Source organism: Lepus europaeus, chromosome 17 (genome assembly GCF_033115175.1).
Source record: "Lepus europaeus isolate LE1 chromosome 17, mLepTim1.pri, whole genome shotgun sequence".
NCBI lineage: Eukaryota > Metazoa > Chordata > Mammalia > Lagomorpha > Leporidae > Lepus > Lepus europaeus.
The window spans coordinates 79,953,214-79,980,332 of record NC_084843.1 but is presented as its reverse complement, the minus strand read 5'-3'; the positions used below and the strand labels follow the sequence as shown (position 1 = coordinate 79,980,332).

Below are 27,119 nucleotides of genomic sequence, written 5' to 3'. Positions count from 1 at the left end.
GCTACTTTGCATGGTTAGAGGCACAAAAGGTAATAATGCTAGAGATGACCAGCTAGCATTCCTTATATAAGGGACTGTCTCTTAAATTTATGAAACTGTCCTATATGATATTAGGTAACATTCATGGTAACTAAAGCTACTGTAAGAACTCTGTTTTCTGAGCTGTTATATTGAAATATAATTATGCAGTGTTTAATGGCATGTGCATTCCATTGTACTACATTTCTAAAAGTTATTTGTACAAACTATTGTCTTTAAGTAAGAGTGCTTGATCAGGCCACCTACTTTTCTTACTTGATTAAAATTCCTTCATATATTTTATGAAAATGAGTGCAAATGCTACAGGTTCTGATTTAAGATACATTTGCTTTTTTAATTTTTAAAATGAAAATGAAAGGTATTATTGCCCTTTAACAGTTGAAGTTTTGGAATTGAAGCTTCAAAATATTTTTTCCTACAACTTTCTCTGCTTCGTTTATGAATCAAAAAGCCAGCAGCTACAACTTGTCTGTTTTTGTAAATTTTTGATTTCAGGTTTTTAATTAAGTTTTACTTATTTGAAAGGCAAAGAGAAAGAAAGACAGCCAGCCAGAGATCTTCAATCCATGGTTCATCCTTCAAATATCTGCAACAGCCAGAGCTGGGTCCCACAAAAGCCAGATGCCAGGAACTCAGTCCGGGTCACCTGCATGAGTGACAGAGACCCGAGTACTTGAGCCATCCTTTGCCTCCCAGAGAGTGTATTGTGGAAGCCAGGTCAGAAGTGGAGTTGGGACTCAATTCTCAGGCACTCTGATATGATATGTGGGCATCCTAAGCAGCATCTTAACCTACTTAACCAAATGCTCACCCCTTAAATTAAGTTTTTAATAATTTTGCCCTTTTTTGAGTCAACTTTTTTTTTTTAAATTCAAGAAGTTGCTTTTGTCCTCCTCATGTCACTGAAAACTTGAGAAAAACTACCTGGACCTAGAATTTCTCCATATTATGTTTGAGAAGCCATGTCTTTTAGCTAGTCTTATTGTTTCAAAATTATAGTCTAGGAAGTACCTTTATCATATGAATTCCTGTAAAATATTGAGCTTTTGCAATTGTATTTGAAAGAACCAATACTAAAACCGCATAGGAAAAAACTACTTCCTTAGACTAAATTGAGTGCTGAGCCCTAAATGCATCATGTTACAGCTGATAAGGTCTAAGTGATCTGACTCTCATGAGAAGACACTGGCACACACACGGGCATGCACAGGCAACTCAGCACCTCCCTGCGTAAGACACCCTATGCTGGTTTAGAAATGGCCTTTCATGTGTCTACAGTTATGGCAGTAGCACCTAAAAACTCAGGGTCATAATTTCTATTCTATTCATTATTAAAAGGTAATGTGGAGAGGGGAGTATTAAAAAGGACAAGAACTTGCTTGAAAAATATCTTTCACTACTGACACATTTTCTGCTTACAAAAAAGTCAGCAAGAGGCCACTGTTGTGGTGTAGCAGGTTAAGCTGCTGCCTGGGATGCCAGCATCCCATATTGGCACTGATTTGAATTCCAGCTGCTCCACTTCCAATCCAGCTCCCTGCTAGTGTGCCTGCGAAAGTAGTGGAAGACGGACAAGTCCTTGGACCCCTGAATTCACATGGGAGACCCAAATGAGGCTCCTGGTTTCAGCCTGGCCCAGCCCTGGCCATTTTGGCCACTTGGGGAGTGAACCAGCAAATGGAAGAGATATCTCTCTCTCTCTCTCTCTCTCTGTCTCTCCCTCTGTAACTATTTCAAATAAATAAATACATATTTTTAAAAAAGAGTCAATGGAAGCATCCAAATGATTATTTTCATCAAATAAGCTAAATCACATTTCTTAGGTTTTTATGTTTTAGTAGTAATAGTATTGAATTTAGGGTCTGAGAACATCTTTGATATTTTTACCTTATTACTTTCAGAACTTAATATTTTCCTATTGCTGCAACTTCTTAAAAATTAATGCGGGGCCGGCGCCGTGGCTCAACAGGCTAATCCTCCACCTAGCGGCGCCAGCACACCGGGTTCTAGTCCCGGTCGGGGCGCCGTATTCTGTTCCGGTTGCCCCTCTTCCAGACCAGCTCTCTGCTGTGGCCTGGGAGTGCAGTGGAGGATGGCCCAAGTGCTTGGACCCTGCACCCCATGGGAGACCAGGAGAAGCACCTGGCTCCTGCCTTTGGATCAGCACGGTGCGCTGGCCGCAACACGCCGGCCGTGGCGGCCATTGGAGGATGAACCAATGGCAAAGGAAGACCTTTCTCTCTGTCTCTCTCTCTCTCTCTCACTGTCCACTCTGCCTGTCAAAAAAAAAAATTAATGCAGTACCATGGTTCTGTTAATAAATAAATGAGTTATGAAGCTTCAGACACTGTTGCCTCTTTCAGGAAAGAACACTGTTTGTGCAGCATGATATGTGAATGTCCTTGGGAGCCGTTACTCAGACTCCCAAGTCTAGGGTTCAGGGGCTTCTGGAACATTCGTCCTATGAGCCAGTGATCTCTTGAGGTCCATTCCCATCATAGGGGCAAAATCTATGGCCAGTGTGAATGAGAGCAGTTTGTAATGATGGCTGCAGGATCACTGAAACCTAAAGACAACTGCAAGTCTCTAGAACCTTCCAATGGGGGAGGCTTCAGAGTGACTGCAGTCAGCCCATGTGCCCTTATGCTCTGACTAGACAGACAACATGGAGAGGTACCAGGACAACTGTGCTCAAGAAACAGTGTTCTGACTTTCCCGCACTGCAGTTTTAGGACACAGAGCTTCTTCTGTACTTTCAGTTACCTAACTTCACATTAAGAAACAGTTGTAAGGATCAGCCTTTGTAGACATCCAGAAAGCTTCACTTGCTTCTAATGTCTCATATGTCTCCCAGTTGTGTGTATGTATTTTTTTGGTAATCTAAAGGAAGTAGGATTTATGTTACTTTTTAATTATTGATTGTTAGAACAAATATTTTATGATAGAGGAGACAGAAGGTGTACAGTGAAAAGAATCATAGATAATAATGTCATAGAATTAGCAAATACAAGGTTACTTAACAAAGTTCATGAAAAACAGAATTAAAAGAAGTTTATTTTGGTGTGAAAAAATTTGAAATCCATTCATAGTTTTTTCCATAATACATATTTTCTGTGAACTTTTTAAAGATCCGTCATATATAATGGCACATCAAAAAAAAAAAACTCGTGTTTTGGTTAAGCATTGTCTTTGGACATAGCAACATAGCAATGCATTTTGTTTCTTTCATACTAATACTACATGGGAATGCCATATTAACTAACTATAAAAAGATCGGAAGCTTGTTTGAAGAATATTAAGTGTATATTCTATGTATAAGGTGATTGTTCAGATTCACATCATATTCTGTTACTGTGTCAAAATGCATAAACTTAATGTACCATAAAATCTTGTTTATTAATTTTTCCATTTTTAGTTCCTATGGAAGATCCACTTTGGGAGAGGGCTGCGTACACGGATTCCAATGGAGATGAGGTCTGGGAGAAGACCTGCAACAAACAAGTTACATTTTTGGTGTACCAAGAAGGAGACCAGTTAAATTTTTTTCGTGTAGTAGATAGGGGAGATGGTACTTTGACACCGTTATCTGAATCTTTAAGGTAAATAGGCTTTCGTTTGCATGTCTCACTTAGAAAAAGAGAACATCATTTAATGTGTTCCATAAATGTTTACTTTTATTATCACAATAACCTTAGCATATTAACATAAATTTGAATCCACTCTATACCCCCTGCCTTTTTTTTTTTTTTTTTTTTTTTTTGGACGGGCAGAGTGGACAGTAGAGGGAGATAGAGAGAAAGGTCTTCCTTTTTGCCGTTGGTTCACCCTCCAATGGCCGACGCGGTAGGCGCGCCGTGGCCGGCGCACCGCGCTGTTCCGATGGCAGGAGCCAGGTGCCTATCCTGGTCTCCCATGGGGTGCAGGGCCCAAGCACTTGGGCCATCCTCCACTGCTTTCCCGGGCCTTAGCAGAGAGCTGGCCTGGAAGAGGGGCAACCGGGATAGAATCCGGCGCCCCGACCGGGACTAGAACCCGGTGTGCCAGCGCCGCAAGGCGGAGGATTACCCCTTTAAGCCACGGCGCCGGCTGCCCCCTGCCTTTTAGCTCTGAAATTTTCCTTCACATGATTGATATTGAAAGAGTTCATTTCTAAAACTAAAGTTTCTCTGCAGAGTGTGAATTTTTCATAAAAAAAAAAAATTTGTTTCTGTTGCTTTATGAAACTCTAAGGTGCCTACTGGATTACCAGGTCTTATGGCAACAACCTTGTAATTACAATCTTAGCAAAGGAGAGGAGCTTCCATCCAAAGTTGATATCTTTTTTTAAAAGTTTTATTTGTTTATTGGAAAGGCAGAGTTACAGAGAGGCAGAGGCAGAAAGAGAAAAAGAGAGAGAGAGAGAGAGAGAGAGAGAGAGAGAGAGAGGATCTCCATCCACTGGTTCACACTCCGCAGATGGCTGTAACAGCTGGAGCTGTGCTGATCTGAAGCCGGGAGCCAGGAGCTTCTTCCAAGTCTTCCACACAGGTGCATGGCCCCAAGGACTTGGGGCATCTTCTGCTGCTTTCCCAGGCCACAGCAGAGAGCTGGATCAGAAGTGGAGCAGCCAGGATTTGAACCAGAGCCCATATGGGATGCTGGCACTGCAGGTGGCAGCTTTACCCGCTATGCCACAGTGCCGGCCCCAAAGTTGATATCTTTTTTTTCTTTTTCAAAATTTCACTCTACTGCTTGAAGGCAAATGAACCTCTTTCTTTCATGAGTCTTGTTATCCTACTTTATGAAAGGGAGTGAACTTGTAATTATTTCTAAAAGAAAAACCGTGCAGCTATTTAGTTAGACAATAGAAAAATTAGAGAATTGGACAAGGTAAATTGTAAGTTCCTGTGTATAATTCTTCATCTCCTTTCACTCTGAGTCATTGAACATTTATGGAACTTGTATAACCATCACCAAGCTAGGCACTAGTGTTAAAAGGGGGTTCTCCATATCTTCATGGAGCCTGAGATCTATTGTAGGTAGTATCTGTGATGCACTGTTGGCTCTTGTTAGGCTAAGATACCACAGTCTCTGCAAAACACAAGAGAGGGCCTTCATTTCACCTGAAAAGTGGGAAGCTGAGGACACCCTATGAGAAGAAGTAACCTTTAAACAGGAGTGGGAGTTTGCCAAGCAGACAAAGGGGAAGAGTATGACAGATAATTAAGCTATTCCTACAAAAAACAAAGGCTAATACTAAACCCATTCAAAGCAATGTATGGTCTGGAGAAGTCTCCATGGGTCAGGCCCTGGGCACAGGACCGCTGAGCGCAGGCAGCGTATCAGCCAGGCTGTGCTCTTCTCTGGAGGCGAATGGGGAAAGTGGATCTACTTTCAAGCTCATTCTTGTTGTTGTTGGAAAATTCATTTCCTTTGGATTATATTACTGAAGGCCCTGGTTTTTTGCTGGCTTCTGGCTAGAGGCTACCCTCAGCATCCTTTTGATTCGCTCAAAGTGAACTGATTGGGGGATTAAATTACATGCACAAGGTCCCTTTCCCTTGGCTCTATTCAGTTGGCTAGGAGCAAGCTGTAGGTTATGCCCATACTCAGGGGTAGACACTGTAAGGTGTGATTGCCAGAGGTCAGGAGTCATACAGAGTCCCTCAGCATGCGTCCCAGCATGGAGTGTTATGTGGTAGAAATACTGAACTCCTTTAGCTGTGGCCATAGAGCACAGACTGTGACAAATGGGCGTTGACCGTTGACCCCGTCACGTCAGGAACTATAACACTACAAGTGTGGCTTAAACATAGGGGTGAAAAGTGTGGCAATGAGGGTGCAGCCTTGGACCATACTGGCTCCTCCACAGGCTGGCGCTCTTGTTTTCATTCGCATCCTTAGTACACCCATTTTGGGCTCTCCTTTCCTGCTGATGAAGAACATGAGTACAATGAATAAGCTCTAAATGCCTAGGGTTCACTAGCTTTTAAAATTGTCCAACTAATTTCTGTTCCACACACATTATTATACCATTGACTATGGCAGATATTACTTTAAGTTGTACTCAATTAGTGTTTTAGCAACTTCTTTGAAAATATTCTTTTGAAAAGATTTATTTATTTATTTGTTTGTTTGTTTGAAATCAGAGTTACAGAGAGAAAGAGAGAGATCATCCATCTGCTGATTCACCCCCAAAATGGCTGCAACAGCCAAGGCTGAGCCAGGGGAGCCAGGAGCATCCTCTGGGTCTCCCACGTGGGTGCAGGGGCCCACGCACTTGGCCCATTCATTCTCCGCTGCTTTCCCAGGCACATTAACAAGGAGCTGGATCAGAAGTGGAGCAGCCAGGACTCAAACCAGCACTTATATGGGATGCCAGCATTGCAGGCAGCAGCTTAACCCACTATGCCACAATGTAGGCTCTGAAAATATTAATTGAAGTAGTTTCATGCAGACTATTTAGTCACTTCAAACTTGGTATTGACAGTTGGAATAATATAACTTATCAAAAGCCAAGGAAGGGGCAAGCATTTAGCCTAGTTGTTATGATGCTGCTTAAGGTGCCATGTTCCTTGTCTGAGCACCTGTTTTTGGTACCTGACCTTGGCTCCTGAGTCCAACTTCCTGCTAATGCAGACCCTGGGAGTTGGTGATGGCTCAATTGGGTTCCTGCCTCTCATGGTGGAGACCTGGATTGAGTTCCCAACTCTGGGCATTGGCTCAGCTCAGGCCCAACTATTGTGGACCTTTTGAGAGTAAACTAGTAAATAGGCACTCATTCTTTCTTTCCTTGTCTCTACCTCCCAAATATTTTTTTAAAAAGCCAAGAAAGCAGCTCAAAGTCATTTTTCTTATTTTTAATCGACATTGATATTCCACTGTTGTCAATTCTTTAAGAAATTGTTCTTTCTGGAAAAGTTGTCTTAAACAACTATTCCCTCTGTTCATGTTTCCTCAACTGCTGTTATCAAACATGGTTTAACTAATTCACTATTGATAGCAGCTTTCTTTGACTAACAAACCACTTGGAAACTTCTTTGGTTGGAGCTTCATTTGCATTTTGTATTTTAGTGAAGAAATTCCAGTGTGATGAGGTATTTTATTGTAAATTCCCTATTTTTATGACTATTCATGCAATCTGGAAATATTGTGATGAGTGCTTAACCTGATAACGTCTGTATTTGCTGTTTTCCTTTAGCATAGCTGCAGTGTCACTGCATAATAAACATAGCACTTCACTATCTGATTAATAACAATCCACTCTTCACTGACCCATAAAATTGCAGCATTTGAAATATACTTTTATTCTTTTGACATGTTGTTTACTTACTAGTAATAAAAAAAGTGTGTGGAAATGGAATAAATGGGATTAAAGAATAAATTTGTTTTGGTGCAAAAAAGTTTTGAAATATATGCATAGTTTCTTTCATAATCATTTTCCATGATCATTCTTGTAATGTAGTCTTCCATAGTGTACATTTTCCATAACTGTTTTTGAAGACTGTCATGCATAATTTTTTCATTAACACATTTCCTGTACCTTTCTGAGAACCCCATGTGCATGGATGTCAAAATGTTTCTGAACCAAAATGAACTTATGTGTTTTGTCTAGTGGTTTAAGACGGCTGCATCCCATCTCAGAGTTTCTGGCTGTAATACCGAACTGACTCCTGACTCCAGCTTTCTGTTAATGTACACCCTGGGAGGCAGCTCAAGTAACAGGGTTTCTGACACCCACATCGGAGACTTGAATCCTGGCTCCTGGCCCCTGGCCTTGGCCTGAACTCTAGCACAAACTGTTGTAGGCATCTGGGTAGTAAACCAGTAGATGGGAGATTGGTGTGTGTGTTTGCCTCTGTCTCTTAGCCACACTCTCTCTGCCTTTCAAATGAATAAAATGCATTTTAAAAAAAATTATATATGGGAAACCCTTGTATGCATAGATTTCAAATGTTTTGGTACCAAAATAATCTAATCTTACCTTTTTTTTTTTTTTTGGTCTTTTTTTTTTTTTTTTGACAGGCAGAGTGGACAGTGAGAGAGAGAGACAGAGAGAAAGGTCTTCCTTTGCCATTGGTTCACCCTCCATTGGCCGCCGCGGCCGGCGCGCTGCGGCCGGCACACCGCAATGATCCGATGGCAGGAGCCAGGTGCTTCTCCTGGTCTCCCATGGGGTGCAGGGCCCAAGCACTTGGGCCATCCTCCACTGCCCTCCCGGGCCACAGCAGAGAGCTGGCCTGGAAGAGGGGCAACCAGGACAGAATCTGGAGCCCCAACCAGGACTAGAACCCGGTGTGCTGGCGCCGCAAGGCAGAGGATTAGCCTGTTGAGCCACGGTGCTGGCCAATCTTACCTTCTAATTCCATTTTCAATGAGCTTTTTGAAGTCTCCTTGTATATTGCATGCAATAAGATATTTAGAAATCCAAGGAAATATTGTAATATTTAAAAATAAAATATTTTGAGATTAAGTTTATAAATTACTGTTAATCTAGTTACAGTTTTTCTAAAAAAATTGTGATTGGCTTCTGATTTTATGAATTTGTACTTGGAGGGAAAACATAGTCTTGTGGTCCTTGGAAAAAAAACTCTGTGAATTCAAAAGTATGTTTATACTCTAAAATGCATCCAATGAGATACTTGTCATGATCTTTATTCTTTACATTTGCATGTATATTTCATGGGAGAACAGGTCTTTTCATGACAAAAATATTGAGTCAGAGACTTATTTTAGCATTCCTAAGGGTATGGTTAAAGTGCCACAGAACAAAGAGAAGTATTCAAAGTTAAAATATGACCAGCTAACCAAGAACATAGTATACTTGAGTCATTGCATCTCCCTTCACAAGTTGAGCTGACCGAAATCTTCACGCAGCCCTCTTTTTCAGGCATAGCTGGCCTTGAGACAAAAGTCATCATCTGCTCTAAGTTCTGTCACTCACTCTGGTGCACAGCATGATGCACTGTGGTCTGTAATCGGGTGCCTGGGAAAGCAACCGGCAGTCGTGGAAAGAATCAGCTTAGGTCCACCATGTACCAGCGTCTGTCTCCAGCCAGGTTACTTAGTCTCTCTCAAGTTTCCTCCTTCCTTGCTCCCTCTCTTCCCCCTCCCTCTCCTTCCCTCTTCCATCTCCTTCTCCCTGCCCCTCAACCCCAACTTCTTAGTTCCAGTGCGTTCTTGGAAGGGCTGCACCAAGCCAAATCCCTGACTTGCTTGTGGGTTCTCATCTGGCTAGATCTCATGCCACAAGGTCTTTGTTGTAGTGATAGGCATCCTAGCTGGTCCTTTCACTGTGAGATGCTTTTCCTCTGCACCTCTGATCAAGCCCACGCTCACCTTCTCCAGGGAGTTTATGTTGCAGCTGGTTAGGGTGACTCCGATTCTGTGAATCGCTCCCAGCAGTGTCTGTAACAGCCGCGGGCTGTGTTCCAGCTTTCTCCCCTCCTGCTTCTTGGGAGGGCAACAGTGGTGAGTTGGGAGGTGGAGGGACAGACGAGCTCCGCAGCACCTGCCATGGCACTTCCCTGGACAAGAGCCTCTCCTTTTTTTTACGTGGCACATAGCAGGTGCCTCAGGTAGCTCTGTGAGGGTTAGGAATCACGTGCAGGCAGTGCCTGGCTGTAACGTGTTCGTAAGCGGCAGGCAATGTCCTGGTGCTGTACTAGGGGTGTCACTTACCCCACTGCAGTGGACATCTACTGCAGGAAGCCAGGGTGGCCCCAGGGCACTGAGTTGGGTGTGGAGACCACTTTCTGCCTTCTTGCTTCTGATGCGTATATAAAGCTTTGGAATGGGCATAGTCACATGCTGCTTTGGCCTTGTGTGATGGTCGCGTGAGCTTCAGAAGTGTTGTGGGATTTGCCTTGATATTTGAAGCAATCCTAAATTGCTTCCATTTCTTACAATTCTGTAGAAAAGTTACTAACCCTCATACTTTTGTAGCATCAATACGTACATCAGTATCTGTATGAGTAAATAATGCACAATGACATATTTTTATTCTCTATTTAACATTTTAATAATTCTTTGTTCTTTTTGGCAAACCCTTAGCATTCTAATTTTCCCATTTGTGAAAAGACAGTGACATTTGAATAATGTTGATATTCAGTCCATCAAGCAGTTATTGGATATGTAACAAGCACTGTGCCCGCTGCAAGGACTAGGAAGGTGAATAAAGCTGAGTATTGGCTTCCTCCTTGCTTGCCATGGGGGACGAAGGTGAGACAGTCATGTAAGAGTGACTGTGAGGGTAACGTGATAGGTGGTAATACGCTGTGAGCAAAGAGCAGGGGCTCCAGCATTGTTGGATGTGTGGCTGATTAATAATTGAAATGTTTAGCATCTATAATAATCTGTGTCATGGCTTGATTAGATATCTTTATTTTGCCATGTTAAAATCTATACTGTCCTAATTGGGTTACATTTCCAAACACACTTGAAAAAATTTTAAGTTACCATTTTTCCTTAATTTACTTTGCATTCTTTATGAACAAGAAATGTTCTGATGATATCTGTGTTTGAGTTCCATTTTTTATAGAGAGAGAATCCCCTCGGGATGAATAAAAATCTGTATTTCTCTAATGTGCCAGTTTCTTTTTCATTCTGGTTCATGGCAATCTGACCTGCCTGAGGTCTAGGTTGCAAGACTGAGCAGCCTTAGCTGGTACAATGAAATCAGAACCTTCTTGTGGAAACGGGTGTTGCCTCTCTGAGAATGTATACCACGTGCCAGAAGATCTTCAGTCAGGATATATTGGATTCAGAGAAGTTTAGCTGTATTCAGTAATGCTGGATCATGATACAGAACTTATCCCCATTAAATTTTTCTCCTAAGGGATACATTTGCTGAAGTAAACTTTCCTTGCACTACTGCTGACAAACCTGGATCTAGTGTTTTGTCACTAGCTTCGTCTGTAGCTGGGTAGAGTATTGTGAGCCGCTGAGCAGGTATCCAGCAGATTTCAAGGAGTTGTCATTTCCTTTTCAGCAGTGGTTCTGCATATAATTTGTATACAGATGAGGATGACGAAGCCGAGCCTTCTCCTTCTGGACAACAGATCATTGAGAATTCAATAACCATGAACAAGATGAAGCTGCTGAAGGCGAAGATGGAGAACATGACTCTCAGCAAAAAGGTGAAGCTGGCAGCACCGGGCTCGCAGCAGGGAGCACTGTGGGTAATTGGGGCGGGGCGCCGGGGGCTGGGGAGGACTTCGAAGTTATTATTCATGTCAGGTCTGGCCTCAGTTATGTATGGAGATATTAAAAGTGATCATGTCGTTTTTATGCCAGCAACACATGGGTAAGTGTTGTACTGCAAATTAAAAAATGCATGGTTTTTGAAATTTCATGGTTCCAGAGCTAAGAAGGATAATGAAAGATGACTTAATCTTGCTGTGGTTATTTTTGTAAGAGATTATGTTGGCACTGACTTACTGTGGATACTATCCACTGTGTCCAGCTGCACCTGATACTATCAGTTTCCCAAAGTCGTTCCAAGATGACTGAGCAAGTTTACGTTCTTCCTGTGGTGAGTGTGGTGAGTGACCCTTGCAGTTCCCCCCACATTTTTGCCAGTGTTTGGCATGGGCCTCCTTTTTTTACTTTGGCCACTCTGGTTGGTAGTGATACCACATTGTGGTTTTAATTTGCATTTCTCTGATGATCAGGGAAGTTGAGCCCCTTTCAGATGCTTAGTGGACATTTGGGTATCCTTCTCTTATAAAATACCTAATCAAGACATTTGCCTGTTTTTCCATTAGGTTATATTCTTTGTTATTGATTTTAAGGTTCTTTATATATTTTAGACCATGTCTTTTGTCATATATATTATTATAAATATATATTTCTATTCACCATTTATTGCTTTGCCATTCTTTTCACTTTTCATATAAAATTCAAAAGTGTTTATAATGTACATCCTTGATCAGTTTTTACATTTATATAGGTGGGTACTTCAAAAAGTCTGTGGGAAATGAAAATCAAGGGGCTGGTGCTGTGGCATAATGAGTTAAAGCCTCAGCCGGCAACACCACCATCCCATATGAGTGCTGGTTTGAATCCTGGCTGCTCCACTTCTGATCCAGCTCCTTGCTAATACTCCTGGGAAAGCAGCAGAGGATGGCCCAACTCCTTGGGCCCCTGCACCCATGTGGGAGACCCAGAGGAAGTTCCTGGCTCCTGGCTCCTGGCTTCGGATCAGCTTAGTTCTGGCTGTTGCGACTGTCTGGGGAGTGAATCAACAGATGGAAGACTTCTCTCTGTAACTCTCTTTCAAATAAATAAAATAAATCTTAAAAAAAAGAAATCACTTAAATATAAGTTTATCTTGGCACAAAAATTGTTTTTGAAAATCCATGTTGTATTACAAAGGATGTTTAAAAATTCACAAAAATTCATATTCTAAAAATGACTGTGCATGGGTTTCAAAATTTTTTGCACCAAAATAAACTTATCAGGGCCGGCGCCGTGGCTCAACAGGCTAATCCTCCGCCTTGCGGTGCCGGCACACCGGGTTCTAGTCCCGGTCGGGGCACCGATCCTGTCCCGGTTGCCCCTCTTCCAGGCCAGCTCTCTGCTGTGGCCAGGGAGTGCAGTGGAGGATGGCCCAAGTGTTTGGGCTCTGCACCCCATGGGAGACCAAGATAAGCACCTGGCTCCTGCCATCGGAACAGCGCGGTGCGCCGGCCGCAGCGCGCTACCGCGGCGGCCATTGGAGGGTGAACCAACGGCAAAAGGAAGACCTTTCTCTCTGTCTCTCTCTCACTGTCCACTCTGCCTGTCCAAAAAAAAAAAAAAATCACTTTTTTTAGACTTTTCTAAGTGCCCTCGTACACTCATATAAGCATAATGTAAATGAAAATAGGACCTGTCTTTCACTTTAGAAGTTTCCCTCATGATTTTTACCAGTCAGTGCCTACCTTTGTACTCTCACAGACAACTATTCTTACAGCTATTAATATAAATAAGTTTTGCCTGTTCTTGAACTTCAAAATGGATTCATGCAACTCACAATGTCAATTCATTCCTTTTTGTCGCTTATACCACTGCACTCTGGGATTAGCCTCAATTTACTTCTGTCTTCTTTTGATAGACATTTAGGTTCTCCAGCTTTTGGCTCCTATCAATAAAAATGCCTTGAATATTCTTTATTTATTTATTTTTTTTCATTTATTAAACTTTTATTTAATGAATATAAATTTCCAAAGTACAGCTTATGGGTTACAATGGCTTCCCCCCTCCCACAACTTCCCTCCCACCCGCAACCCCCCCCTTTCCCGCTCTCTCTCCCCTTCCAATCACATCAAGATTCATTTTCAATTCTCTTTATATACAGAAGATCAGTTTAGTATAAATTAGGTAAAGATTTCAACAGTTTGCCCCCATATAGCAACACAAAGTGAAAAAAATACTGTTGGAGTACTAGTTATAGCATTAAATAAGAGTGTACAGCACATTAAAGACAGAGATCCTACATAATTTATTTAGTAAACAAAGTATTCTCTCTTTAGTAAACAAATGTAGTCTTTTTCTTTGGGGCAGATACCTAGCAATGGACTTAGGGAGTCATAGAGAAGATACAAATTCAACTTCAGTAGTTATGCCAAAAAATTTTACACAGTGTTTGAACCAATTTACACTTTCATAAATAAGGTGAGATCCTTAGTTTGTGCCATATCCTTGACAACACTTAATATTTTCAGTCATTTTCATTGTAACCATTCCGGTGGGTTTGTCATGGTTTTCATTTATATTTCTCTAATAAGGAATAATGTTGACTTTTTTATGGTAAATTTATTTTTAAAATTTATTTTTTAATAAAAAGATGCAATGGTTAGACCTGTACATGTATCTCTACAAGCAGCTGAGGCCTCTCCACATTTGGTATTTTTTAAAAATTTTTTAAATTAATAATAGTTGTATGTATTTAGGGGCCACAATGTCATACTATTCCCCATGGCCAAGATATGGAATCAGTTGAGCTACCCATCAGCAGATGAATGGATAAAGAAAATTTTTGCAGCAAAGTGGATGGAATTGGAGGTCAGCATGTTAAATGAAGTGAGCAAGACACACAGACAAATACCACATGCTGTTCCTCATACGTGGAAGCTAAGGCTCCTTCTGAACACAGAACGGTGATTTCTAGTGGCTGAGGGCGGGTAGTAGAAGACAGAAGAAGTTTGGATAATGAGTACCAAATCAGAGAGAGTTCACAATTACCTAGCGTATAGTTTATGAACAGATTAAAGGAAGGCACTTCAAAGCTCCGATCATAAACTGACGTCCAAGAAGGGGAACTGTTGATTGCCCCAGTTTGATCAGTACACATTGTATATGTGTGCTGAGATGCTGTATTGTGTACTTCTCTTACACTGATTGACCATTAAGTATTGTCATGTGTGAAGCACTTGTTTAAGTCTTTTGCTGACTTAATGGGGTTCTCTGACTTTGGCTTGTTTACTTACAGGCCATTTATAAGCTATGACACCAATTCTTTGTCAGGTATATGATTTACAGAGATTTCTAGCACTCTGATTCTTGCTTTTGCACTTTCTGATTCTTTTGATGAATAAATGTTATTTATATCTTCTTATCAACTTTACTTTCATGGCTAACACTATTTATTTATTTATTTATTTTTTGACAGTCAAAGTTAGACAGTGAGAGAGAGAAAGATAGAGAGAAAGGTCTTCCTTCCATTGGTTCACCCCCCAAATGGCCACTACAGCCGGCACGCTGCGTCAATCTGAAGCCAGGAGCCAGGTGCTTCTCCTGGTCTCCCATGCGGGTGCAGGGTCCAAGCACTTGGGCCATCCTCCACTGCCTTCCCAGGCCACAGCCGAGAGCTGGACTGGAAGAGGAGCAACCAGGACAGAATCTGGCGCCCCAACCAGGACTAGAAGCCCGGGTGCTGGCGCTGCAGGCAGAGGATTAGCCTAGTGAGCCGCAGCGCCGGCCTGGCTAACACTTTTTTTTTTAACTTTTATTTAATGAATATAAATTTCCAGTGTACAGCTTATGGATTACAATGGCTTCCCCCTCCCATAACTTCCCTCCCACCCACAACCCTCCCCTCTCCCGCTCTCTCTCCCCTTCCATTCACATCAAGATTCATTTTCAATTCTCTCTATATACAGAAGATCAATTTAGTATAAAGATTTCAACAGTTTGCACCCACATAGAAACACAAAGTGAAACATACTGTTTGAGTACTAGTTATAGCATTAAATCAAAATGTACAGCACATTAAGGACAGAGATCCCACATGAGGAGCAAGTGCACAGTAGCTCTTGTTGTTGACCCAACAAATTGACACTCTAGTTTATGGCGCCAATAACCACCCTAGGCTGTCGTCATGAGTTGCCAAGGCTATGGAAGCCTTCCAAGTTTGCCAACTCTGATCATATTTAGACAAGGTCATAAAAGACAGAGTGAGGATAGTAACCAATGATCCTAAGAGTGGCATTTACCAGGTTTGAACAATTATACAGCATTAAGTGGGGAAGAGGACCATCAGTACACACAGGTTGGGAGTAGAGCCATTGGTGGTAGAGTAGAGGTTATGATTACAAAGGAATGAGGCCCAAGTGTGCTAGACAGGGTCTAGAACAAAGGACAGAGTATTTATTAGATGTGCTAAGAAAGGTGCTGTCTAAGCTACAATTAAGTTTTCTGATTGAGAGGCAAATAGAACCTGATAGAAGGGGCTTGATAATAATCTGATGGGCTTTAGGCCTTGTAAGTTAAGAGGCCCAGACCTATCTATCTCTTCACATGGGGTACATCCTAAGGGAGGTGTGAACCTCCTAGGGGAAGGCACTCTGTTGACTTTCATTACTTGGCTGGCCTGGGAGGAGAGCTGGCCAGGTAAAGGCAGGTGGCATCTCTAACAAGAAATTTACAGTTCTGCCTGCAATGTTGCTGACCCTATTTGACCATACCCTCAGCTGCAGTGGTCACTTTAGAAGTTGGGCTGAGTGAAGGGCTTTTCAGCTTAGAGCCAATAAGATCTGTGGCTCTGACCTGGGCATCCTTCAACTCCAGGGCAGGTCCATTTCCAGTGATCCAACTCTTGGCAGAGCTGCCAGGGCTCTTCACAAGCTGACTTCTGCTGAAGCCCAGGCTTACCACATTGAAAGCCACTGCAGTGGACTGGCCTGTTGGGTCTCCTTGAGGGCAGATCACTGTACAGATCCTGGCTAACGCTTTTTATAATCTTTTAATCAAACGTTTTCTTAAAGGCATGTTCCCATGTTTTTTTTCTAAAGCTTTATGGCTGTTCATTCCTCATTTAGATTCACAATCCTTCTGGAGTGTTTTATATATATTGTAAAGTAGGGGAAAGACCTGCTTCATCCAGATGGAGAACAATTGAACTAGCTCTATAAGAAAAATAATCCTTAACCCACAATCAGTGTCAAAAATATATGAAACAAGCTACAGAGAGAAATAGACAAATATGAGTATTTCAGTAACCTTACTCTCAAAAATAGATAGAATGATAGAATAAGTAGAAAATCAGAAAGGACATTAGAGGGCTTGAACAACACTATCAACATACTTGACACAATTAACATTTAGAGACTATTTCACCCAATAACGGCAGAATATAGATTTCTTTTTAAGAGCAGGCAGAACATTTACCGTTATAAACTGTGTTTTGTGCCATAAAACAAGTTCCAATAAATTTGAAAATATTCAAATCATAGTTAAAAATGCTCTCTAATTATAATGGAATAAAATTACAGATCAATGAAAGATACATGGAAAAACATGATATTTGAAAATAGCATACTTCTTAAGTAACTGATAGGTTGAGAAAAGGAATTTAATGGAAACTTTAGAGATATTTCACATACACTGGACAACTGCTGTGGTACAGTGGGCTAGGCTGCTGATTGGGACACCCACGTTCCATATCAGTGACGCTAACGCACCTGGGAAGCAGTGGATGATGGTCCAAGTGCTGCAATTCCTGCCAGCCATGTGGGAGACCCGGACGGAGTTCCTGCTTCTGGCTTCAGCTTGGCCTGGCCATGGCTAATGCAAGCCTCTGGGCAGTGAATTAGTGAGTGGAAGATAATTCTCTCTGTCTCTCTGTCTCTGTCTCTCTCTCTCATTCTGCCTTTCACATGAATAAAAAATCTTTTTTAAAAATCATGCAATAAAAATATTCTGAAACATGAAGAATTGATTTTTAGAAATATTTATTTATTTTCATTTATTAGAAAGTGGGAGAGAGAGAGGTTTATTCCATCTCCTGGTTCACACCCCAGATGGCTGCAATGGCCAGGGCTGGGCTGAAAGCTGGGAACCAGGACCTCAGTCCAGGTTTCCCATGTAGGTAACAGGAGAAGGACAGTTGAGACATTACCACTGCCTTCCAGGGTCTGTATTAGCAAAAGCTGGAGCCAGGAGCTGGAACTGAAGTCAAACCCAGGTACTCCAACGTGGGAAAAAGGCATTTTAAGTGCTGTCTTAACTATGAAGCTCAACACTCCCCTCCGTTCTACTTTGTGTCTTTATGAATTTGGCTACTCTAGATGCCTCATATAAGTGGAATCATACAACATTTGTCTTTCTGTGACTTGCTTGTTTCTTCTAAAATAATGAATGCCCTTGACATTCATCCACACCATAACAAGTGTCAGAATTTCCTTCCTCGTTAAGACTGAATAGATTCCATCATATGTATATATCCTTTTGTTTATCCACTGATCTGTCAGTGGACACTTGGGTAAATAATGGGGCCATGAATATGATGGCTACAAATAGCTCTTTGACACCCTGCTTTCCATTCTTTTGGAGAATATCCCAGAAGGAAAATCGCTGGGTCATGTGATAGTTCTATTTCGCTAGGAAGACTCACAGGCCTATTGTATATACCGCATTGTTTTACTGAGGCTTAGATTTGTTACAGCAAAAGTATACGAAGCCAAATCATCGTGTTGACAAAGTGCCTGGAGCCACATCCAGTGTAAACCAGGCACAGTCTTCCCAGTGCCATCTCACTGGAGTGTTTGATTCTTCTGTCAGTGAGCTGTGACAGTACATGTGAAATGTTGTCTATCAGGGAAGTTTATCAGACTCTGTGCCGGGCAGGTACCTTTCAGATTCCCAGAATGAGAGCAGTATTCAAAATAAAGTATGGTTTGCACATAACAAGCCATGCTTACCAATTAGGCTTACAGGAACCTTCCAAAAATACAAGTTACCAGAAGCCAGCCAAAGGCCAGCATTGCAAGCAAGACTTTTCGAGGACAGTGCAGGCCTCTTAACCCTTTCTGCATACGTAGTAGTTGTCAAACACTCATCCAACTAGGAAAAACTGCCGTATCTTGATAGAACTAATCTGTTTTCCTCTCAGCAAAACTCGAATCTGTAGTGAGGAAAATCAACAATTTTTCTTTAAGATTCTCAGAAAAGTATAGTCAATAAAAGAAGATAGCAGTATTTTTGCTTAATCATAATCTTCAGATGTAAATCTTTTTAAACACTTTAAATTGGAGTGATGGAAAGGTAAGTGACACTTTCATCCTTGCTTAATCTTTGTCAGTGGCTGAGAAGATGACCGTGAGCAGGAATCATGTGTTGGTTTTCTTCTTTTAGCCTAGGAAGGTAGCCAAGATAAAGCCTCGCCCACCCATGGCTCCGCGGCCTTCTAGTGGTCCCACAGCAGCTGCGCGCCACAGATTGTTAAGGGTCCTGCCCCACATCGGGCAATCGTGTCTGCCTTCTGGGACCGCGAATCTACCCGAAGCATCCAGGGAGACACCTGCAAGCGTGGGCCCGCAGGCCCCTGGTGAACTTCCTAAGGCAGAGGAGAACTGGGAGAGCAACCCTGCACCGGCTGCGCACAGCGGGCTTGCCCGACCACCGCCTCAGCTACCCCACTGCGAGTTCGGAAAGGACAGAGGAGAGCTCCATCTAGGATCAGCCCTGTTCAGGCCCGCAAAGCACTCCACAGGCAACAGCGAGGATGACACCAGCGCGTTTCCAGCTTCCAGAGAGTGGGCGACGGAGGACGCGCCGCTGCCCCTGCCCGAGGCGGATCCCTTTGCGGAAGAGCAGAACGGAGGCGCCCACGCCGACCAAGGGGCGAAAGCCGCGGGAGTCCTTAGCCCGCGCGAGCCGAGCGCGCCCAGGAGCCGGCTGCTGTCGCCGCTGCGCGGGCCTGCACCCGCATCTCTCCACAACGCGCTGCTGAAGCCCCAGAGGCAGCCCGCGAGCCTGCGATCCTCGTCCTCCGCCTCCCAGAGCGCGCTCCGCTCGCTGGACACCCGGAACGCCGCGGACCCCGCTTTCTCTAGGACTACTCGCTTACGCGCCGTCAAAGTCGATTCGCCTGGGAAGCGGTCGGACGTTATTTCCAAAGTCAAGGCTCGGGATATTACGGAAATGGCGAACAAGGCTTCCAAAGAGCCGGTCGGCAGCGTCAACAACCTTGGCTTCCTGGCTTCCTTGGCCCGCAGCGCCAGCAGGGAGAGTTTGCCGGGCGCGGGTGGGGTGGGCAGGCTCCGGCCCTCCGCGATGGGGCTGCCTGCAGCCCTTCCGCATTTTCAAGAGGAAAGCCTTAGGAAAAGCTCCCCGCAGCTGGAGCCCCCCGAGTTTTTTCTGGTAAGTACGTTTCTTTGAGCATTCTCCATTAGCTAGCCTTGTAGTCATTCAACACAGGCAAGGTGTGCTTGCCTTTGCTTACGCAAAAAGGCACCACCCCCACCCCCCACCCCCCCATCCCCACCCCAGCGATTTTCTCTAAAAATCTGGCTTGTAGAAAAATCTTCCTGATGATTGGATTTTCATGTTTAGTTATTTGAAAGGGAGAGAGAGAGCAAGAAACTGACATCTTCCTCCTACTGGTTCACTCTTCAAATGCCCACAACCACTGGAACTGGGCCAGGCCGAAGCCCAAACTTGGGAACTCAGACAAGGTCTCTCCTGTGGGCGGCAGGGCACCGAGGACTTGAACCATCACCTGCTGCCTCGGAGGGTGTGGCTTAGCAGGGATCTAGAACCAGGGGAGGAGCCTGGACTCAAACCCAGGCACACTGGCTTGTAATGCAAGCATGCCGACTTGAGGCTTTAACCACTATGCCAAACACCTGCCCTGATGATTGAATTTTTAAAGATTTATTTATTTAATTATTTGAAAGTCAAGAGTAACAGAGAGGCAAACGCAGAGAAAGAGAGGTCTTCCATCCACTGGTTCACTCCCCAAATGGCTGTAAAGGCTGAAGCCAGGAGCCAGGACCTTCTTCCGGGTCTCCCACATGGGTGCAGAGGCCCAAGCTCTTGGGCCATCTTCTGCTGCTTTGCCAGGCCATAGCAGAGAGCTGGATCTGAAGAGGAGCAGCTGGAATTTGAACCAGAGCCCATATGGATGCCGGCGCTGCAGGTGGTGGCTTTAACCTTTCACGCCACAGCCCACCCCCGTATATCTCTAAATGCTAGATTTTTTTAATTAATGTTTTGCCCAAGTAAGAAATCTTATGTGCATCATCAAATTTTATTCTTTTAAATAAGCACTGTATTGCTAGGTGTAAGAACCAAGTTCCCAGTTAATTTTATTAAATAAAATTAGATTAAGTGATTTTAAATGACAGCCCAAGAGTATCTTTAATATGAAATATGAAATTGTTCCATGTGTGCTGCTGTCTTCTATGTTCCATTGACTCCCTGCTGTAGATGTTTTGTGTTTTAATTGTAGTCTAACCGTGCTATTGGAATGAATGGAAATCATGCAGCAGCAGGGAAAAGAGGAGGTAAGCTACAGATCGTTCTGAAACCGATATAAGGCTAATTATCATATCGTGCTATGCATAGTGTCGAACTCTCAAAGAGAATTGGGAAGAACCTTCTCACCTTCTCTCCCCAAACTCTTTTCCAATTAAGAAAATTATTTTGAGATGACTGTAGGACATATATGAATAATAAAACATAATTTGAAACACACACCTCTTGTCTGGGGAGAGACATGATCTATGTGAAAAAGAAAATATTATTGAAGAATTACCATGCAGTCGCCAACTCCCGAATCAGTGGCACCTCTGGAGGCACAATGGGCAGCTGGCTGGGTCTTGAGGAATTACCCTAGGGAGACGAGGATCTCGCCCTGCTGAATTTGTGATTTCTGGATGAAAGAGGTGGACAGTCTCTAGTAGGCCTGTCTAAGGCCCAGTGGCAGAAGTGGGTTTAACGTTAGTACCTCCTACCAACACCTTAAAGATGTACTGGCCAGTCGTCTTGGTCAAGGATGCAGGGAGCCGTGGCCTCTCTAAGGTTTTCATTCTCAGACCATGGCTAGGAAACTCATGGCCACAGATGTGCCCCCTGCACAGCCCCCAGAGTTTTAAATGATGCTTTCTTTATTGTGATGGTCATGTGAGCTTTATATGTTTTTATCAAATTTGTTGTATGTATTTGAAAGGTGGAGGGGGTGGAAAGGAAACCTACTTCCTCAAGCTCACCCCCCAAAAGCCTGCAACAGCCAGGGCAGGGCCAGGCCAAAGCCAGGGGCCTGGAACTCTGCGTCTCCCACATGGGTGGCAGGGACCCAAGTCCTCAAGCCATCACCTGCAGCCCCCAGGGAAACCCAAACCCAGGAACTCTGATAGAGGGTGCTGGCATCTTAACTTCTGTGCCAAAATGCCAGCCCTGAGTTTTATATTTTTTAAAGAGACACTTGAGATTCTTATGTGAGGCCTAAGGTTTATAAGGTCACACTATATCCACTTTTTTTTTCAGTTTTTCATTGTGGTAAAATGCACATAATGTAAAATTTTCCATATTTTAAAATTATTTATTTATTTATTTGAAAGACAGAGACAGAAGGATTTCCGTCTGCTGGTTTACTCCCCAAATGCCTACAACATCTGGGGCTGTGCCGTGCTGAAACCAGGAGCCAGGAACTCAGTCTGGGTCTCCCACATGGGTGGCAGGGACCAACATACATGAGCCATCACAGCTGTCTCCCAGGGCATGCATTAGCAGGAAGTTGGATCAGACAGAAGTAGAGCAGGACACAAACTGGGGCACTCACATAAGGGATGCAGGTGTCCTGAGTCGCATCTTAACTGCTGCGCAAACACCCACCCCCACCATCTTTTTAAAACATACTAAAATTTGTACCTATTTGAGAGGCCCCCATCCACTGGTGTACTCCCCAAATGCCTGCGAGGGCTGGAGGTGGGCAGCAAAACTGGGAACCAAGAACTCAGTCTAGTTCTTCCACATGGCTGGCAGGAACCCAACATCTTGAGCCATCCCCACTTCTTCTCAGGGTCTGCTCTAGCAGGAAACCAGGAGCCAAAGCTGGGCATCCGTCTTGGGCACCCCAATATGAGAAACAGGCATCCTGACCACCAGGCCAAGTGCCCACCCCAAATTTACATCTTAACCATTTTTTTAAGTGTCTCAGTGGCTTTGAGAATACCCACATTGTCGAGCAGCATCTTTGCCGTTCTTCTGCAGAACTCTCCACCTTGCAAAATGGAAACTGTATTCACTAAACAGGGAACTGCCCACTTCCGCCTTCCCAGTGTCCCTGTCCACCTCCACTGTACTCCCGGTCTCTATGATTTTGACCCTTACATACCTTGCATGCATGAAAAAAAACTCAAAACTCACATAGTGTTTGTCTTTGTGTTGTTATGTCCAGCGAAGGCACCAAGTCAGTGGGAAGGGCAGAGGGGGCTTTGCTGTAGATAAGACTGTGTAATCCGAGTGGAAAGATCTCTGCCCTGGCCAACTGTCTGGTGCCTTTGCTGGACTTAGCATTTACGACTGGCTGGTTTTACTTGTCAGGATATTCTCAGGGTTTATGTTGTGGCATGTGTCTGAATGTCCTTCCTCTTTAAGGCTGGTAGTCTACTCTGTGTGTGTGTGTACCACATTTTGCTTATCCATTCTTCTGTCAACAGACACTGGTGTTCTTTCCTCCTTTGAGCTGTTGTGAGTGATGGTGCTGTGAACACAGGTGGACAGACATCTCTCTGAGACCCCACTTCCTTTTTTGCTGGATCATGCGATATTGCTACTTTCGGCTGTGTGAAGAAGCACCATATTGTTTTTCAAAGTTGCTGTACCATGTTAACTTTCTTTTTTTTTTTTAATATTTATTTATTTGTTTTAAAGTCAGAGTTACACAGAGAGAGGAGAGGCAGAGAGAGAAAGAGTAAACCATCCATGGTTCACTCCCCAATTGGCCGCAGTGGCCAGACCTGTGCCGATCTGAAGCCAGGAGCCAGGAGCTTCTTCTAGGTCTCCTACACAGGTGCAGGGTCCCAAGGTCTTGGGCCATCTTCTATTGCTTTCCCAGGCCATAGCAGAGAGCTGGATTGGAAATGGAGCAGCCGGGTCTCAGGCCAGAGCATTAACATGCTGCGCCGGCCCCAACCATGTTAACTTTCTACCAAGAGCGCACACATCAGCTGCAATGCTTGTTTTATGTTGCCTTGTTACTAGCCATCCCAGTTAGCATGAGGTGATGTGTCATTGTGGTTTTGGTTTGCATTTCTATAACGATCAGTGGTATTGATTCCCTAATGATAAGTTTCATGTGCTTATTGGCCATCTGTGTATCTTCTGTGGAGAAACGTCTATTCATATCCTTTACCCATTTTTAAATTGGGGCTGTTTCTTGTTCTTGGGAATTGTTGGTATGTTCTGGATATTAACTGCTTATCATCTACATGAGTTGTGAAGTTTCCTCAAAATTTTGTAGATTTCCTTTTTTATTCTTTTGGGGATGTCTTTTGGTGCACACAGTTTTAAATTTTCATGAAGCCTATAATCTGCCTATTTTCTTCTTTGTTATCTGTGCCTTTGATATGTCATATTCCAAAAATCATTGCCAAATCCAGTGTCATGAATCTTTTCCATTATGTTTTCTTCCGTAAGGTTTGGCAAAGGCATGGTGCCAGTTAATTTTAAATCCAAATGTTTGAAAACTTGAAAGATTTTCGGAGACTTCGAGCTGCGTGTTCTTGTTTGCTTCCTTTGCTCCTGTTTCTTGGCGTTGAGTGCCACCAAATGCTCGTGTGCTTGTACTGTCATCCTAACAACCGTGGATAGTAACTTTGAGCCTCTCTGCTCATGATTGGCACTTGTTGGCATCAGGTCAGTTCTAAAAGACACTTCCCTTAGTATTTAAAGAACTTAACTTGTCTTATAATAGAGGCACCCTTATTTTTAAGGTAAGAAATCAAGTGGTTATAGTAATTCAGAATATAATAACTTTCCTGGAAAGCTAGTAGTACTGGGCCATGGAGCTGTGTACCATGGTAGTCACTATTACTAGTATGATACTTTGTGTCATCATAACATATTTAAAAAGTGCTTTTGACATGTGTGAACTGATTTAGCTTTAAAGTCCTCCATGACCTAAGGAGAAAAAACACCATATTCTGTTATATTAAAAAAAAAAAAATCGAAGTCTGGAAAAATCCATGACATGCTCATGGTTTGGTGAATTTGCTTGGTGAATAACGTATCTGGGACTAAAAGACCAACTCCAGGGTGCCCTGGTGTGAATGACCAGTGTGACTCTTCTCTAAGCACAGTGTTCTCAGAGGGCTCTGCAGATAGGATTCTGAACTGTACGTTTTCTTGATAGGCTGTCAAGTTTGGTATGCTTTTTTGTTTGTCCTTAGAGATAGTCAGAAAAATGCTGGTATGTCCAAACTGTCCTAAACATGTGAGCCCTAATTAGCAGAAACCTACTCCAAACTTAAAACTGCAGCTTCACTTGTAGAGTTTGTAAATGAATTTTAGATGTAAAAATGGTGCCAATTAAATTTGTATAGCATCGACGTTACCCTAAGACGAGAAAGTGTTTAGTCTTTTTCTCCGCAGCCTATCACATTGGGAATCATACGCCTGTGTTAACCAGTGTCCTTTCTCTCAAACAGGAGACTGCTCTCACCACCTCCCACCTGTGAAAGCCCCTATGCAAACAAAGAAGAAAACAACCACGCATTGTTTTCTTTGTGGAAAGAAAACAGGATTGGCTACTAGCTACGAATGCAGGCAGGTTGGCCAGAGAAGCTGAGAGAGATGCCCTGTGTGTGGTGACCCAGCTTGGGGATTATGCAAAATAAACCATGATTTAAACTGGCCTGCCGCATCATCATGCAGATGGTGTGCAAAGGGCAGGCCTTGGTGGACCCCCTCACTGGCTGAGTAAAGAGCTGGGAGGTGGCTCCTTCCTCTCCAGGAGGTAGTAGCAGGTCCTCCCCTGCCCTTTAAATTGGGAAGGTGTTTGGTTTTTTTTAAGGACTAAATTTAAAGTTGATTTCCTGTACATTTTCACAATTCTCTGGTACACTTCTATTTCAAAACAGATTAATATGTTTTCAAAAAGTAATTCATTTTTTTCTTGGTGGCTTCCCCCCCCCCCCCCCAGATGGTGTCTGCTTTAGGCTAAGGCCAGCTGTTTTTCAGAGTGCATTCTATGCCAATGAAAAACAGCTTCTCAGGCCACTAGAAATATTTTTTTAAATCATTTTATGCTATAGATTTTACCTTAATGGAATTTTCTCCTGAGACTGAAGAGGTCAGGAATTCAGGGTTCTTTCAGGTACACTAGATGTAACAGAAACGGTGGACACACTTATCAGCCTTTGCAACTGTACTGTTCCAGAAAGATCTGGGCCCTGTCCCATTCCATAGCAGGTGCTTTCTTGTGAGCTTTCAGACTGAGAGATACTCAGCTTGTTCTTGGGGGCCAAGTGCTGAGATTGCTAATGAGGCCCAGGGGACTCCCAGCGGACAACCTGAAGCCAGACCCCTCTCGTCCAAAGAGCTGAGCCTTTCACAGAAAGGCGACTATTCACATACACTTTTCTTGTGCTTTAGATGTGGAAACAACTTCTGTGCATCTCATCGCTATGCAGAAACTCACGGCTGCACCTATGATTACAAGAGTGCAGGGAGGAGGTACTTGCAGGAGAAAAATCCTGTGGTCAATGCACCAAAACTGCCAAAGATCTAACTCTTCCTCTGCACCTTACTGTTCTGCCCGAGGAATCGCATTATAATGACAGAAGAAATATTGTTCAGACTGCATTATTTTTGTTCGACTCCAAAAGATTTGCCAAATAACAAAAGCATACTGTCGGCGAATGAAAGTGCTGCTGCATTTGACATCTTTATTCTTTGGTGAATCAAAAGTTTTAAAAAAGTAGTTTTCAAAGCTGTACACTATAATGAATTAACTTTGTTATTGCCTGTCCTGTGTTAAGTGTTTTATATTTGATGCTGCAATTTTGCTAGACTATTCCAGAAAAGATGCACTTTAGGAAGGTAGGATTGACTGTGTAAATAGGCTTTCCATGTTGTACAGAAACCATGGCTCCACGCGGATCAGCCACACATGCTATTTTGTGTGTATGTAGGGTTGGGGGAGGTGTGGAGATTTTTTTTTAAAGTTTAGTCCTATGTATGGAAGTTTTGCTGGGCTTACTATCAAGTTGCTTTTCAAGCCACTTTGTGTAAAAAAGAACATTTGGTTTTCCAGTGTGGTTTTTAAGACTTATATATTGCTTCCATGTTGAGATTGGCATTCAGATATGTATCAATTCTATAAAACACATCATGTTAATCGTAGTATATATTTCTGTAAATCCTACTTTTGAAATGGCAGCTTTAATATAGAGTAGTTCCTGCCTGTTGACACCGAGTGTAGGAACCAGCTTTTCACCTTTACAAAGATGACTACAAGTGAAATAGAATCTCACAGCTCGGTTTGTTTTTCTTATATGTTGAGTGTTGTTACCAGGAGAAATTCAAATAAATATTCAATTGCATTATGAGTTGCATTATGATTATTGGATTATTTATAATAACTTTTATACATTTTAAATAAAGTCATTTGATTAAATCAATTGGTAATCCTACTTGGAAAAAGTGAGTGTTGGCCTGAAAGTGTTCTTTTTTTTTTTTTTTTTAAGATTTATTTCAAAGAGTTACACAGAGAGAGACAGAGAGGCAGAGAGAGAGAGAAAGGTCTTCCATCCATGGTTCACTCCCCAGTTGGCTGCAGCGGCCGAAGCTGCACCATGCAAAGCCAGGAGCCAGGAGCTTCTTCCTGGTCTCTC

At 43.0% G+C, this 27,119-nt stretch overlaps 1 protein-coding gene across 1 annotated transcript in view; it reads left to right on the top strand.

The window, feature by feature from the left end:
- ZFAND4 (zinc finger AN1-type containing 4) overlaps positions 1-26,797 on the top strand; it is a 70,841-nt gene extending 44,044 nt beyond the window's left edge. The window contains exons 5-10 of the mRNA XM_062214325.1: positions 3,455-3,638; positions 11,009-11,156; positions 18,634-19,641; positions 20,732-20,786; positions 24,933-25,050; positions 25,879-26,797. Coding sequence (XP_062070309.1) covers positions 3,455-3,638; positions 11,009-11,156; positions 18,634-19,641; positions 20,732-20,786; positions 24,933-25,050; positions 25,879-26,014 — 1,649 coding nt within the window. The 3' untranslated portion in view covers positions 26,015-26,797. The remainder of the gene's footprint in view (positions 1-3,454; positions 3,639-11,008; positions 11,157-18,633; positions 19,642-20,731; positions 20,787-24,932; positions 25,051-25,878) is intronic.
- The last annotated feature ends 322 nt before the right edge of the window (positions 26,798-27,119 follow it).